Genomic DNA, 13605 nt, shown 5'->3' on the forward strand with positions numbered 1-13605 from the left:
GGCTACTTTTAATCTTGCTAGTCCAAAACTTGGTTTGAAGAAAGTATTTCACTTTTATTAAAGACGGATTCAGGGGCTAGAGAGAAGACTCGGACGTTAAGAGTGCTGGCTGCTCTTTCAGAACCAGCGTTTATTCCCAGTACCCACATGAGAGTTAACAACTATCTGGCTTCAATTTCAGCATATCTGACACCTTCTTCTGATATCTGTGGGCAACAGACACACAAATGTTATATGGTCATACATGAAGGCAAGACATGCATATACATGAAACAAAAATAAATTTCAAAAAAAAATTAATGACCAGAGAGGTGTCTCAATCAGTACTGTTTGCTATGCAAGCATGAGAACCCCAGTTGGATCCTCTAAAAATCATGAAAAAGAAATGCATGGCTGCAGAGATGGTTCAATGGTTAAGAACACTGGCTGTTCTTCCAGAGGTCCTGAGTTCAAATCCCAGCAACCACATGGTGGCTCACAACCATCTGTAATGGGATCCGATGCCCTCTTCTGATATATCTGCGGAGGGCTACAATGTACTCATATAAAGGGGGGTAGGAGGAATTTAGGCATGGTAGCATATGCCTGTAATCCCAGCATCATGTATGAATCCCATGGGCTCACTAGCCAAGCAGCCTTGACAAATTGTGACGTCCCAGGCTGTCTTCATTAGGGTTTTACTGCTGTGAACAGACACCATGACCAAGGCAACTCTTATAAAAACAGCATTGCCTTGGGCTGGCTTACAGGTTCAGTCCAGTGTCATCAAAGTGGGGGCATGGCAGGTATGGTGCAGGCAGAGCTGAGAGTTCTACATCTTCATCTGAAAGTTGTTATGAGGAGATTCACTTCTAGGCAGCTAGGATGAGGGTCTTAAGCCCATAGTGACACACCTACTCCAACAAAGCCACACTCCCTGATAGTGCCACTCCCTGGGCCAAGCTTATTCAAAGCATCATACAGGCCGTCAAGAAACCCTGCCACAAAAGACAAAAGGTACTTATTTCAAAAACAGGTGGTCAGCACTAGAGGAAGCACACCTAAGGTTGTCTTCCGTACCCTACATGCACATACACATTCATGTCCACTTTCATGTGTATGCACGCATGCAAAATAATAGAATTCCTCTCTGTCACCTGAAGTCCCAAAGCCTAAAGACTGTTTTCTATAAAGAAGTAGGTTCCTTGAGCTCCACCCTGCCCCAAGCTTCTGGCGTTCAGTTCCAGCCCTACTGGCCCCAGTCACAGTCAACCCCCAGTCATCTTTTCTCTGCATATAGCACTGCTCTGGAACGGCATGTTCTTATACACATGAGCTGGTATGCAGATGGGCAATACAGCTCTGTACTGCTAACCAGTGCCTCCATGCAAATACAAGGCTGAATTTGTATCTGGGGTCCTTCTGGGACTCATAAGGAAGCCTCCTCCTAGCTGGTGCTGCTATAATTGAATGCCAGAGACTATGTAGTTTGCAAAGAATAAAGGTTTACTCTCCCTAGGTTCTCAGTGCTTCTGAAACCGGTAAACTATTAGACCCTGAGATTTTAAAGTGAGCCTAGTGCCCTATGTGGACAATGAGGCTGGGTCTAGTGGGATTGACAGCTTCCCATACTCCACAAGGAATGATGACATCCTCAGTGCAGTATTAAAACCAGGTGTTTAAGGGACGGGTTGTATGCAGTTTCTGGGGATGGAAATGGTGAAATGGCTGTACCTGGAGAGTGCCTTGCTGGTTGGTGGGGGCCCTGCAGAGGTCACACGGTGTGTGGGAGGCATGTACAAGAGAGAGTAGCAGGAACTGCAAGGCAGTTTAGTCTGCAAGGCTTGGTGGTGCACACTTGCAGTCCACACACTAACTCCAAAGAGAAGAGACAGGCAGGACTCACTCTCCAGCCACCGCAGCCTACTCAGTGAGCTACCAGCCACTGAGAGACCCTGAAGAATGACACCAAGGCTGACCTCTGGCCTCCGCGTGCACATGCCCACAGGTACACGCTTGGTCACGCATTGACGCACGTATATGCACATACCCATACCCACACACATGCATACACACATGCAAAACAAAATAACTAAGATGACATTTACAACAAGTTCTCCATCCAGAATCTGGGTAATGCACTAATGCCTTAGCTTGTAAGTGACTTCACCGGGTCGCTCATGGTCCACTTCAGAAAGGATCTACCTGTGAACCCCACCTCCCAGCCCCTCACTGAGGATGGACTCTGAGTGGGAGCTCTGGTGGGGGCGGTCAACCTGCAGCATGCTCTTCTGCTTCACCCACCATCCAAATGTCTCTAGCTTGCGCCACCCTCCTCTCTGCACTCAGAGAGGACCCCTCAATCCACACTGTCACTACCCAGACGCTCTGTCAGCTCACTTCTGTATCCTTGTCATTTACTCGTCAATGTGTCTCGAAGCGGTGGTTTTGCTGATCCAGTACAGAAACGCCATAGAGTGAGATTTAGTCAGCAGTACCATGCTGGGTCACATGTCAGACCTGAGATGGTGAGGTTCTGTGACCATCTGTACACATGGAAGGGTGTGAGGACAGCATCCCTCACATGTCCTTGTTGGGAGTGTCAGCTGCGCAGCCTCTAAAGAGCCACACATGGGAAAGATGAGCAGGACCACCTCCATCCCAGCCATTTTTGTCTCTAGACATCGTGCCCAAAGGAAACTCTACAGCAGTGGTTCACAACGTGGGTCCACTGCTTTGGAGCTCACATGTCATAGATTCTGAATATCAAATATTTACATGACAATTACAGTTATGAAGTGGCAACAAAATAAGTTTATGGTTTGGGGGTCACTACAAAATGAGAAACTGTATTGAAGGGTTACAGCTCCCCGAAGGTTGAGAAGCACTGCTCTGTGGGGTTGCGGGTGTAACTAAGCTGACAGGGTGCCTTCATGTGTGAAATCCTGGATGAACTGGGTAGTCACACATGCCTGTCATCCCAGTACTCAGGATGTAGAGGCAGGAGCATCTGAAAGTAAGTTAATGGTTCTCCAAAGCAATTTAGTGAGTTTAAGCCTAGCTGGGCTATATGAGACCCTGTCTAGAAAAATAAGAAGCAAACACACATATTTGCAAGGCTTAAACAGACTTGCTCATATAGCAAAGGAGGCAGCTATAGGCTGCAGTTTGCATGGCTCGAGTCTCGGGGTGATGCTGGAATTTCTTCGGGTCTTAGGCTCTATATCATAGTACGGCAGAGAGCAAAGTGGTTTGATGGCAAAGAGTCCAAAAGCCTCATTGCCTGGCCTTGAACCTCGGCTTGCCATCTACTAACTGAATACATTTAAAAAGAATATCACTCAGGTTCCCAGGCCTCGGTGTCCCCACTTATGCCCCCCTTAGCTCATGCAATAAAACACCCAGAAAAACATCTGTGATGCTCGGTGCTTGTGATGGTTGGAATATGCTTGGCCTGTGGGAAGTGGCACTATTAATAGGTGTGGCCTTGTTGGAAGAAGTGCATCATTACGTAGGCAGGCTTTGAGGGTTCCTAGTGCCTCCTCCTGACGAACCTCAGAGCCTCCAGCACCATGTTTGCCTGTGTGCAGCCGTGCTTCCTGCCGTGATATAATAAACTAAACCTCTGAAACTGTAAGTCAGCCCCAATAACATGCTTTCCTTTAAAAGCGTTGCTTTGGTCATGGTGTCTCTTCACATCAACAAAACCCTAACTAAGACAGTGCTCCGTAAACAGAGTTTCTATCACATTTGCTAGCTCATCACTTCTAGCTGGAGGGGTCAGACCAGGCCATAAACTTACTTTGTGTATGCCCTTGGTGCATTACATTTCCATGTTCTCCACCACTCTGCTTTTGGGGTGTGTGTGTGTTTGTCTGTCTGTCTGTCCATGGCTATCCAGGTACAGGCACCTGTGCACGCACAGAGACGAGAGGAGGAACCTGGGTGTCCTGGTGTACCACTCTCTGCTTTATTCCAAGTGACCCTGGAGCTAGGCTGATGACTAGCAAGCTCTAGTGCCCCTCCTTTCTCTGTGTCCCATAGTGCCGGGGTTACAGTCATGCACATACAGCTATGCTTGACTTTTATGAGGGTACCGGAGACTGAACCTGTATCCTCCTGCTTGCACAGCAAGCACTCTTTCCCACTGCTGTTTTCTCAACTGGGACCTTGGAGTTTGATGGGAAGTCCGGATGGTACCATCACTGGAAATCACAAGCACACAGGGAGGAAGCGGGTGGTATTTACTTCAAGCCTCCTATATTAATCAGTACTATAGGACCATGACACAGCGTCTATGGGACTGTCAAACTGGTGTGGCTATATTACAAGGTGAGTTTACTAGAGACAGGCTGGGGAGCCCACCAGTGGTTTGCATGCCGAAGAGTTGGAGAACTAGGGAGCTGGTCAGCCACAGAGTCTGTAGACTTCAGAAGAGGCAGGCAAAGTCCTCTTTCCCCTACAATCTCTCTGTATCTGGGCTGCTGGAAGGCACTGCCCACTCCGGAGGAGTCTGCCCCTCCCCTGAGTTAATTCTTCCTGGAAATGCCCTCACACCGACATTCAGAGGCATATATATCTCTTAGTTGATTCCAGAGACAAGATTAACCATCACACACAAACACTACGTCAGATGGCAATAACTCTGTCAAGCAGGCAATGTGGCCTTTGAGAGTTTGGGGTTGTGATGGCATCTGGTGCTAGCAGATGCTGTCTGGGGGACCAGGTAACCTGGGCATTATTGCAGACAGCACACCAGACTACAGATGTTATAGGGAAGGACAAACAGTTCCTAAAGACTCAGGCTGTTGCTGGGGTGGAAAGGAAAGCCTGTTTGCCTGAACACAGGGGCTCTAGCGGCTTCTAAGTGTGTGGACTCATCTGCAGCCCACTCTTCCCAGTCTATGTGGAAACATGCTCTTGCATTTCCCAAAGAGATTAACAGCATGAAATAGCGCCGGCGCCTGGAGAGAGAAAACACTTGCTTATTTGTGTGATAAATATTTCACTATGGGGAGCTCAGACTCGTTAGAAGCCTCCTTTGGGATTTGTCTAGCCACCTGCCCCCAACTTGGCAGACTACTCCTTGCACCCCTGAATACCGTTAAGGTAGGCTTCATGCATGCACTCTTCAGAACTGTGCCATGGTCCGGCCCACACCTTAGATTTGCTCCTGTCTCCGCCCATCAGAAGGCCGCCAGCCAGCCAGAACCCAATACTAACCTTGAAGGGTTTTTGCATTTGTTTTGTTTTGTTTTGTTGAGAGCCCTGCTGTAGCATTTCTGTGTTCCCAGTTCTCAAGTAGATAAGTTTTAAACCCACAGCCACACACTGCAGGCTAAGTGCGGGGGGTTTCTTGGGACCCTTAGACTGCTTCTGGGTTCCCTGGGGGCGGGGCTTTATAGCCTCCGAACAGTCATCATCAAAGCTTAACAGCACTGTGGCCCAGCTTTGGGGACCCAAGCATACTCAGAGAGACTGACACCTTTGCTTGTCAGCCATCAGTACAGCCCATAAAAGATTTGCCTTGAATGTCACGACAGAGCCCCAGATTGCTCCAGGAGCGGGAACCCTTCCGAGGCTCGTTGCCCACGGCTGTGTCTTACCCTGTCCTCTGTCTGTCGTTTCTCCAGCCGGCTTTCTAGGCGTGGGAATGGTGTTGGGAAGCCTGCACAGGCCTCTCGGTGCACATTTTAATCTTCTCTTTGGATCGATGTCCCTCATGCTTGGCCCTGCTCTCTTCCCTGCCCTTATTATCATAATTCACCCATAACCTTAAAAACACGGCTTCTCTCGAGCCACATTCTCCTCCTCCTCTGGAGTAAGCATATTCATTCTTTTCAAACACACACCGCAGCCTCCTGACCCTGGCTCGCTGAAATCCCACCCGCTAATGCTTCTGATCCAGCCGCGACCATAATCACATAAGAAGCCGTATCCTCGGAAACGCTCTCAGCTCTGAACACTATCCGTCATTATTCTCTGAAAATGCAAGAACTATTCCACAGCTGCCTCTCCCATCACGGGTGCGTAGCAAAGAGACCGCGGCCATCCAGCGAATGAGTCTCTTCGGCGTGTCGGAGCGAGGAGCGGCTGTTAATTTTTATGTTCGGCACACCAGGGTGCAGGGTCTGCTAATGATGCCACAGTTATTGGAGGGAAAATAATAGGAAGGTACAAACAGAAGCCTGAGGCCGAGGAGTTTTCTCTCGGTAATAGCTCAGTGTGGAAAGTGGATTGGAGATAGAAAATAATAACCCAGATTTCCTGCAGTTAGGGACAAATGACATTGTAGTTTCCATACATTATCTACCGAGTCTACACGGTGACTGTCCCAGATAAATATTCCTCTTGTTCTGTTTCAGAGACAGGGGGTCAAGGATTAAGGGTAACCCTGCAGCCAAAATCCTCTTCTATGAGAGGGAGGGCCTTACTGTGCTAGACAACCGCAACGACTGTCCCAGGACCAAGACCTCTGACAAATGGCGTACTGTCTGCACATACCCTGTGCTCCCCATCTACATACTGAAAATCCTCTCTAGGTGACTTCCTGTACCCGTCCCAGAGAGACATTTTTATATATGACAGTTATCCTGTATCGCTACTTGCTCTAAAGGACTTTTTAAATTTCTATCCCCCCCCTTCTCTCCCTCTCTTTCTCTCCCTCCTTCCCTCCCTCCCTCCATCTCTCTCTCTCTCTCTCTCTCTCTCTCTCTCTCTCTCTCTCTCTCTCTCTCTCTCCTCACCCTCCCACCATGTGTGTGTGTGTAGGTGCCATCAAAACACACTAGGAGACATCTTGCCCTAATACTGCTCCAAAACATGTCTAGTCTCACCTTCATACACAGACTGAAATACACCATGGAAAACCTCAAGGTGTAAATGGATAGAGGCCTAGAAGAGAGAGGCCTCTGTATGTGGTGCCAAATGTTATGCATTTACTCTTTGTGTGTGCACCTGTGTGTGGAGATGTATCAGTGTCAAGTGTCATCCCTTGGACTTTGTCCACCTTGTCACCTTGCTGATTTGACCAGTTGTCTCCTCGTCCCCAGAACTAGGATAACAAGCATGCCACCACCTACCGCCACCCTTGGCTTTCTATGTGGGTGTTAGAATTGAACAGCAAACACTTTATTTATTGAGCCTTCTTCCCACCATGAATATTTTCAGCATTCCAAGTGAGAGGAGAGACATCAAGAGTTACATGGGGTAGGGACATGGCCAAGGTAAGCAAAGAACTAGACTGTTAGTAGCCAATCCCTGGCTACTTGCTCGCTGGTCAGGGACTCCCAAAAAGAAATACAAGAATCTCACACATGACAACCAAGAGCCACTAAGCCACACCCCAGCCCCTCACTGGGGGATTCTAGGCAGGGCCTCTCCCACTGAGATTTCTGTGTTTTTCATTTGAATATGTGGTCTTGCTACATTGCCCTAGTTAGCCTTGAACTCAGTCACCCTGCCTCAGCCTCTGAGTAGCTGTGACTGCAAACTGGTTCCGAGGACCTAGATTATGCTTTTTTTTTTTTTTTTTTAATTAAAGAAAAGAAGCTTAAATCTACAAGTTTACCCCCCCCTCCAAAAAAATACTGATAAATACTGATTCCATGACTAGAGATGTTGTTTGCAGTCAGAAGATCTTAGAATTATGGCGCTTGAGAAGTGGCTCAGTGGTTAAGAATGTTTGTGACTCTTGAAGAGGTTCTGAGTTCAGTTCCAGGAACCCATGTTGGGTGGCTACCCACTGTAGCCTCAGCTCCAGGAAATCTGGTGCTCTGTTGTGGACTCCAAGAGCGTCTACACACATAACATATACTTTCACACATACACATAAGTTACAATTTTTTAAAAGATACCTTAAAAAGGCTTTAAAATCATATCATTCCCTGGTCAGTGAAGAAACAGGAAGTGTGAAATGTGAGCTTCCACGGTGGATCCTACTTTAAAGCTACCTGGCCCATGCTGGACTGTCGAAGAAAATATTTCATCTCAATCCAGGGACTCTACCCACCTTTGATCATTGAGTCCTAATAAAAGACACACAACTATATTACTTACAATAGCCTTAGTTAGCCCTAGAGAGCTGGGCAGGTATCCACCCTCTACGCTATTAGAGTCTACTTTCCTATCCATAACCCCCGGCCATTACTATGTTTCGTCTGGGCTGCTCTTACCTCCAGTTAGTCAGCCCTCAGGGCCATGCTTTCTTGACTGACTCCTAATCCATGGTGTCTTTCTTCCCACCCTCTTCTCCCTCTCCTGGTGGCCTCCTCTGACCCCAAGCCTGGGAACATCAAGCTCTGCCTATCTCAATTTTGCCCAACCATAGGCTTTAGGCATCTTTATTCACCAATAAGAAATAACTCCGAGTAAGCATGCATCAGGTGTAGCTAATTTGGTAGGCCTGACATGGTTAGGGATTACCTGTTTTTCGGGCCAAGGTAAGGAAGGTTGGTCCTAGCGATGCAGGGGCTGAACCTGAGGCTTCTGTAGAACTGAGGCAGTGTGGGTGGCTGATAGAAGGACGGGCCCTCAGGGAAGACAAAATTAAAAAAAAAAAATAGACAAAATGACTGCAGGTGCAACAAACAGCCCAGAACTCCCTAGTGAGGGGGGCGCCATGGCAACAGCATCAGTAGAGTGGATACCTGGTACTATGACTGTTATCTGGTCACATGTTGATACAAAACAACAGACTCAGCTCTCATCTCAAAGGGACATAGTTTATTCTGGAACAAAATATCAAAGTATGGGTATGGCCCAGGAACACAGATTTAGGTTATCCCCATTAATATTCCAATGTGGCAATGGTTTATGGGTTCTCCTAGCAACAGAGCAAAGAAAATCATGAGTCAGAACAGTTTTCAAATGTGTTGGTTGGAACCTCAGGTAGGTGGGTTCCAGCAGAGCGGAGGCCTCAGATGCTCTCTGATGACACGTTTAGCTATGGGCGCTTGTTGCAAGGCAGGGGGTTGTTTGTACATTTCAGAGGGTTTATCTAATCATCCTAAGCAGCTAGGCATGAATGTAGGCAGTAAAAGCTATTTAGGGGCTGAGATAGCCCAAGATAATTTGGATGTAGACTTGCAGCTGTTGACAAACAAGGTTGATGATCAGTTATCAACCGTGGAGAATGTTTGACAAGGGGGAGGAGGCTTTGGGGGGGGATGTCAGTTAACACATGGAATCTGAGAAATGGCCACAAGGTAAGTCCTGTGTTTGCACTGTGCCTATGAGGTGCAGCCTCTGGCCTGGAGCACAGGGAACCCCAAAAAGCCTGTGAGATGCAGCCTGTGGTACCTCCTTTGAGCTCAAGAGACAGAGGGTGTGGCTGTGGGAGTCACTTTTCACATATCTAACAGTGGGGAACTTACAGAGCCAGGCTCGGTCTCAAATACATCTCCTCTGCCAGGAGAGCTGCTCACAGAGGGGACTGTGGGGTACAGGGCCTAAGCAGGTGCATCCAAAATTAGGGTCCATGGGCTGCATGAGCCCCAAGATGAGTGTGGCCCACAAAATCATAATCTTACTTAAAACATTACAAAATATTTTTATTATGTTACTGGATTTTTTTTTTCAAGCTCTCAGAAATGTTGCTCATTGCACACATTCTAACTCATCCCCTATTTGTCTTTCCTTTCTCTCTTTCCCTCTCACAAGTCCCCTAGATAGCTTTCCTCCTATATATGTACATATGCATGTATGAACGTATATACGATTTTATGTATCTATATTAAACCTAAGAACTACAAACATCTCTCATTTGTGACTACTCAATATGATATGTGACTTGTATGGCTGTTTTCAATTAAATCCATTTTTCTGAAAACAATATAACCTCATTATAACTCCACACATGTTCGTTGTGTGGAACCAGAACCATAGCTCAGTAAGTATTAGCACTTGCAGTGGATCTGGGTTTGATTCCCAGCACCACACTGAGTACCTTATAACAGCCTGTAACTCCAGTTCAAGCGGTTCCTGGTGCCTTCTTCTGGCCTCTGTGGATGTTACACACTTGGTGCACAGACAGCCAAGGAGGAACATACACATAAATTAGTTTGTTTTTAATGTCACTGCATAGGCAGTACATCTTCCTTAATCATCCCTGTGCTGCCAGATACCTGGATTGTCTCCACAGCCATGGCTGTGTGATCAGTGCCAGCTGTAAGACAGATAGCAAGTGTCTTCGTCAGTGAGGAAGCTTTAGGGTAAATGCCCAGGAGTGTTTTATCTGGGCAGTGTGATTTTCCGTAACTTGAGTGTACAGTTCTCAAGCATGAACTCTGTATGACAGCTTCTATCACCATGTTGAAAGGTTGAACATTCCTGGAAGGAAGCAAGCAAGAGCCAAGAGGGGCTGTCTTCTTTCTGGGAGTGTAGTTGGTTCTTTTTTTTTGGGGGGGGGGGAATAAATAGGACAGACCTGGAGAAGAGGTAGCCTAGGAGGACTGGCCAGCTATCTCTAGGTTGCAGTCCTTGGTCAGTAAATACGAAGCTTAGACCGACTGCTGGAAAGCTCAGAACGTGTGGACTCCATGGCAGGGAGAAAGGCTGGTTCATCAGAGACAACAGCCAGTCAGGGGCCTGGGGTTAGCACCTCATGTATATACACACTGTACATCACTCTGGACAGGGCTGAGGATGTGTCACCTGCTTAATGTGGCAATCATAGCTACCCTACTGATGACCCAGGGTGACTGGGTCTGAAGGTGGAGGTATGCTTAGCCTGACCTCTGTGTGGGTGTGTCCTCCTGTCTCCAACGGAGGACTGGAGGAGAGGTACCATACAGTTGGGGAAATGGGTAGCCATGAGGACCAGGAGTAGCAGAAGTACTACCTGAGGGCGTGCAGGGGACTGACCAAGCTGTGCACTAGGAGGAGCCATGCCTCCCACAGGGCAGAGCTATGGAGGACCTGATCAGCTTGATGCTCTCCTTTTTCCCCTGCTGAGTCCCCATTGTTTAACGTGAACACTTGAGATGTCATTAGTTTCTTTACATGTCACAGCACCCCATCCATTCTGGTTTTAATCAGAAGCCCAGACCACACGTGGTCCGGGAACCCAGAAGGCAGTCTGCCCCACAGCTCACAGTTGGGTCTGGGAAATTGGCAAGACTTCTTCTGAAGCCAGCAGGCAGGCACTGGGGTTGCTTGGTTGGAGGGATTTGATCATTAATAATGTCTGATCGACCGTGACCCCTTCATAATCAAGGAACTCCGAGAGACACACAGACAGCCAAACCCTGCCACGATGGAGTTTTGGAAATTAAGGGGTATTCAGCCATTTAATGTAGAGCCTTCGAGCTCGGGAGGCCTGGGCAGGGAGGCTGAGTGGCTGGGATTGTGGGCGAGGAGGGTGTAGGGAAGGCCACAGCAGGAGAGACTAGGAAGGGTGAATAATGCAAGTGTAACCATGCAGTGATCCTGCCAGTACAAGCAGTGTGAAACAGCCTACTCAGGGCAGGTCTGGCCTCTCCTGCTGGGCTAAAGGGAATGGCTACACCAGAGGAGGGGAAGCCGAAGGGGATGGAAGAGCCAGAGTCACAGGCTCCTGACAACCTCCTGTGGGGAACAGTGCGGGGTTCCTGGGTCTGGTTGCATTCTCTGAGCGTGCAGCATCCCGAGGAAAGATGAAGCTGTGCTCACATCTTGTTCCTGTGAAGGATGAACTATGAAACAAGTTTCACAGAGGACTGAGCTCAGGCAGCCGGCGCTCGTCCCAGGGCTGTGACCTCCTTATCAATATGTGCCCTGCAGAGTTTTGGAAATTGGAAAGGAACAGAGAGGGCTCATTATGGGGTGTTAGGAGGAAAGGTTTCCTGAGAAAGGAAAGAAATAAGAAGTTGATGTGATTTCCCTGACTCTGCCCCCCCCCCCCCGCTTCCACAGGGTACCAGATCGCCTACCGTCTGGCCAGCGGCAGTCCTCACACCTTCACCACCGTTGAGGTGGGCGCCACGGTGCGGCAGTTCACAGCCACAGAGCTGGCCCCAGAGTCTGCATACATCTTCAGACTGTCTGCAAAGACAAGACAGGGCTGGGGCGAGCCCCTGGAAGCCACAGTTATCACTACTGAGAAGAGAGGTAAGCCCCTAGACCCAAATTTGACTGTAGACTGCAGGGTACACAGCAGGGAGCTAGGCAGATTGCCTCTTTCATTTTTTATGTGTGTGGTGTATTTGTGTGTATGTGTTCCATGTGTGTGTGGGTACTCATGCACATGTGTGTGCATCTATGTGGAGGCCAGATATGAGGTATCTTTGCCCCAACAGTCTCCACCTTATTTTTTGAGACAGTGTTTCATTGGGCTAGGTTGGCTAAGCAGCAAGCTCCAGGGGATCCCCAGTTAAAGACATGGGCCATGGTGTCTTTTAATGCAGTTCCTTATGTTGTGGTCACACACACACACACACACACACAACCATTAGCTTATTTTTGTTGCTACTTCATAACTGTAATTGTGCTGCTTCTGTGAAATTTAATGTAAACATCTGTGTTTATTGAAGGTCTTAGGGTCTTAGGTGACCCCCATGTAAAGGTTGTTCAGCCCCAAAGGGTCTTGGCCCACAGGTTGAGAACCTCTAGTCTAGTACGTGTGAACTCTTGAAGTCACTGTCGGGTGTTTTAGACTGTGTCCCCCTGGTGAGCACACTCACAGTAGGTGCTTTCTGTTCCCCTGGCCTCTGTCCTTTGGAGACACCTACCCTGCTCCATGCTCAGGGCCAGCTGTGTGGTGTGCCCTGTGTGTGTGTCTTCCCCTACGAAAGCCCAGTCAAGAGCATTTCCACTTCACAGAAGAGGGGGATGGGACACTAGGCACCTTTATTGATCCGCACTAGGGCAGCTGCCTCAGCCCACCGCAGGGCCAGCTCCTCCTGCAGAGTCTGGGTGGGATCTTATCTCAGCACGCTCTTGCCCACAACTGGAGCCTCACGCTGGAGCAGCAGTTCTCAACCTCCTTAAATACAGTTCCTCACGGTGTGGTGAGCCATACAAATGTTTTGTTGCTACTTCACAACTGCAATTTTACTAGTGTTAGCAATAATAATGTAACTCTATAATGGGCGGGGGGCACAACCCACAGATGAGAACTACCTCTGGAGCTGAAGCACAGTGGGCCTCTCTTCAGAAGTCAGGCCTCCACGCATAGGTGGTATGGTGATGCCTTTCCTAAGGAGGCATAAACCAACTGTGAACACGTAAGGCACAGCCAGCAGAGCAATGGAAGGATTCCACCAACATTCAGCTTGGAGAACCAGAGAGTTTACTGGGTCTGCTTACCACACACAGAGAGTGGGGTTTCACTTCCAAGTGTACGGGTGACCCCCAGACAGCAGCATCACACATAGTAGTGACTTCGTGGAGTCTCTCTTTAGTCAGCCTTTTACTTCCTGTATAATCTAGCATTTCCAGGATCACTTGCAGCTAGCTAAGTGGGTAAAGGGAAGAGTAATGGCTGGAATCCCAGGTGAGGGTCCCGTGACCCTCCTATTCTCCTTCTGTAGTGTCAATGGCTCCATCATCACTACCATACATTTAGCTAATAATACATTATTCTGCTCAATTAGTTACTATGGCTACCAGTCCAATATAATCTCTCCTCTAAAATGACAGTCCTGTGCC

General features: G+C 48.2%; 1 protein-coding gene across 1 annotated transcript in view; it reads left to right on the forward strand.

The window, feature by feature from the left end:
• Nucleotides 1–13605, forward strand: part of SDK1 (sidekick cell adhesion molecule 1) — a gene marked incomplete at both ends in the record, with an annotated part of 923105 nt that overhangs the window by 817561 nt on the left and 91939 nt on the right. Inside the window, one exon of the mRNA XM_080940510.1 lies at nt 11872–12066. Coding sequence (XP_080796636.1) covers nt 11872–12066 — 195 coding nt within the window. The remainder of the gene's footprint in view (nt 1–11871; nt 12067–13605) is intronic.

Source organism: Micromys minutus (assembly GCF_963924665.1).
Source record: "Micromys minutus genome assembly, chromosome: 29".
NCBI classification, from domain to species: Eukaryota; Metazoa; Chordata; class Mammalia; order Rodentia; family Muridae; genus Micromys; species Micromys minutus.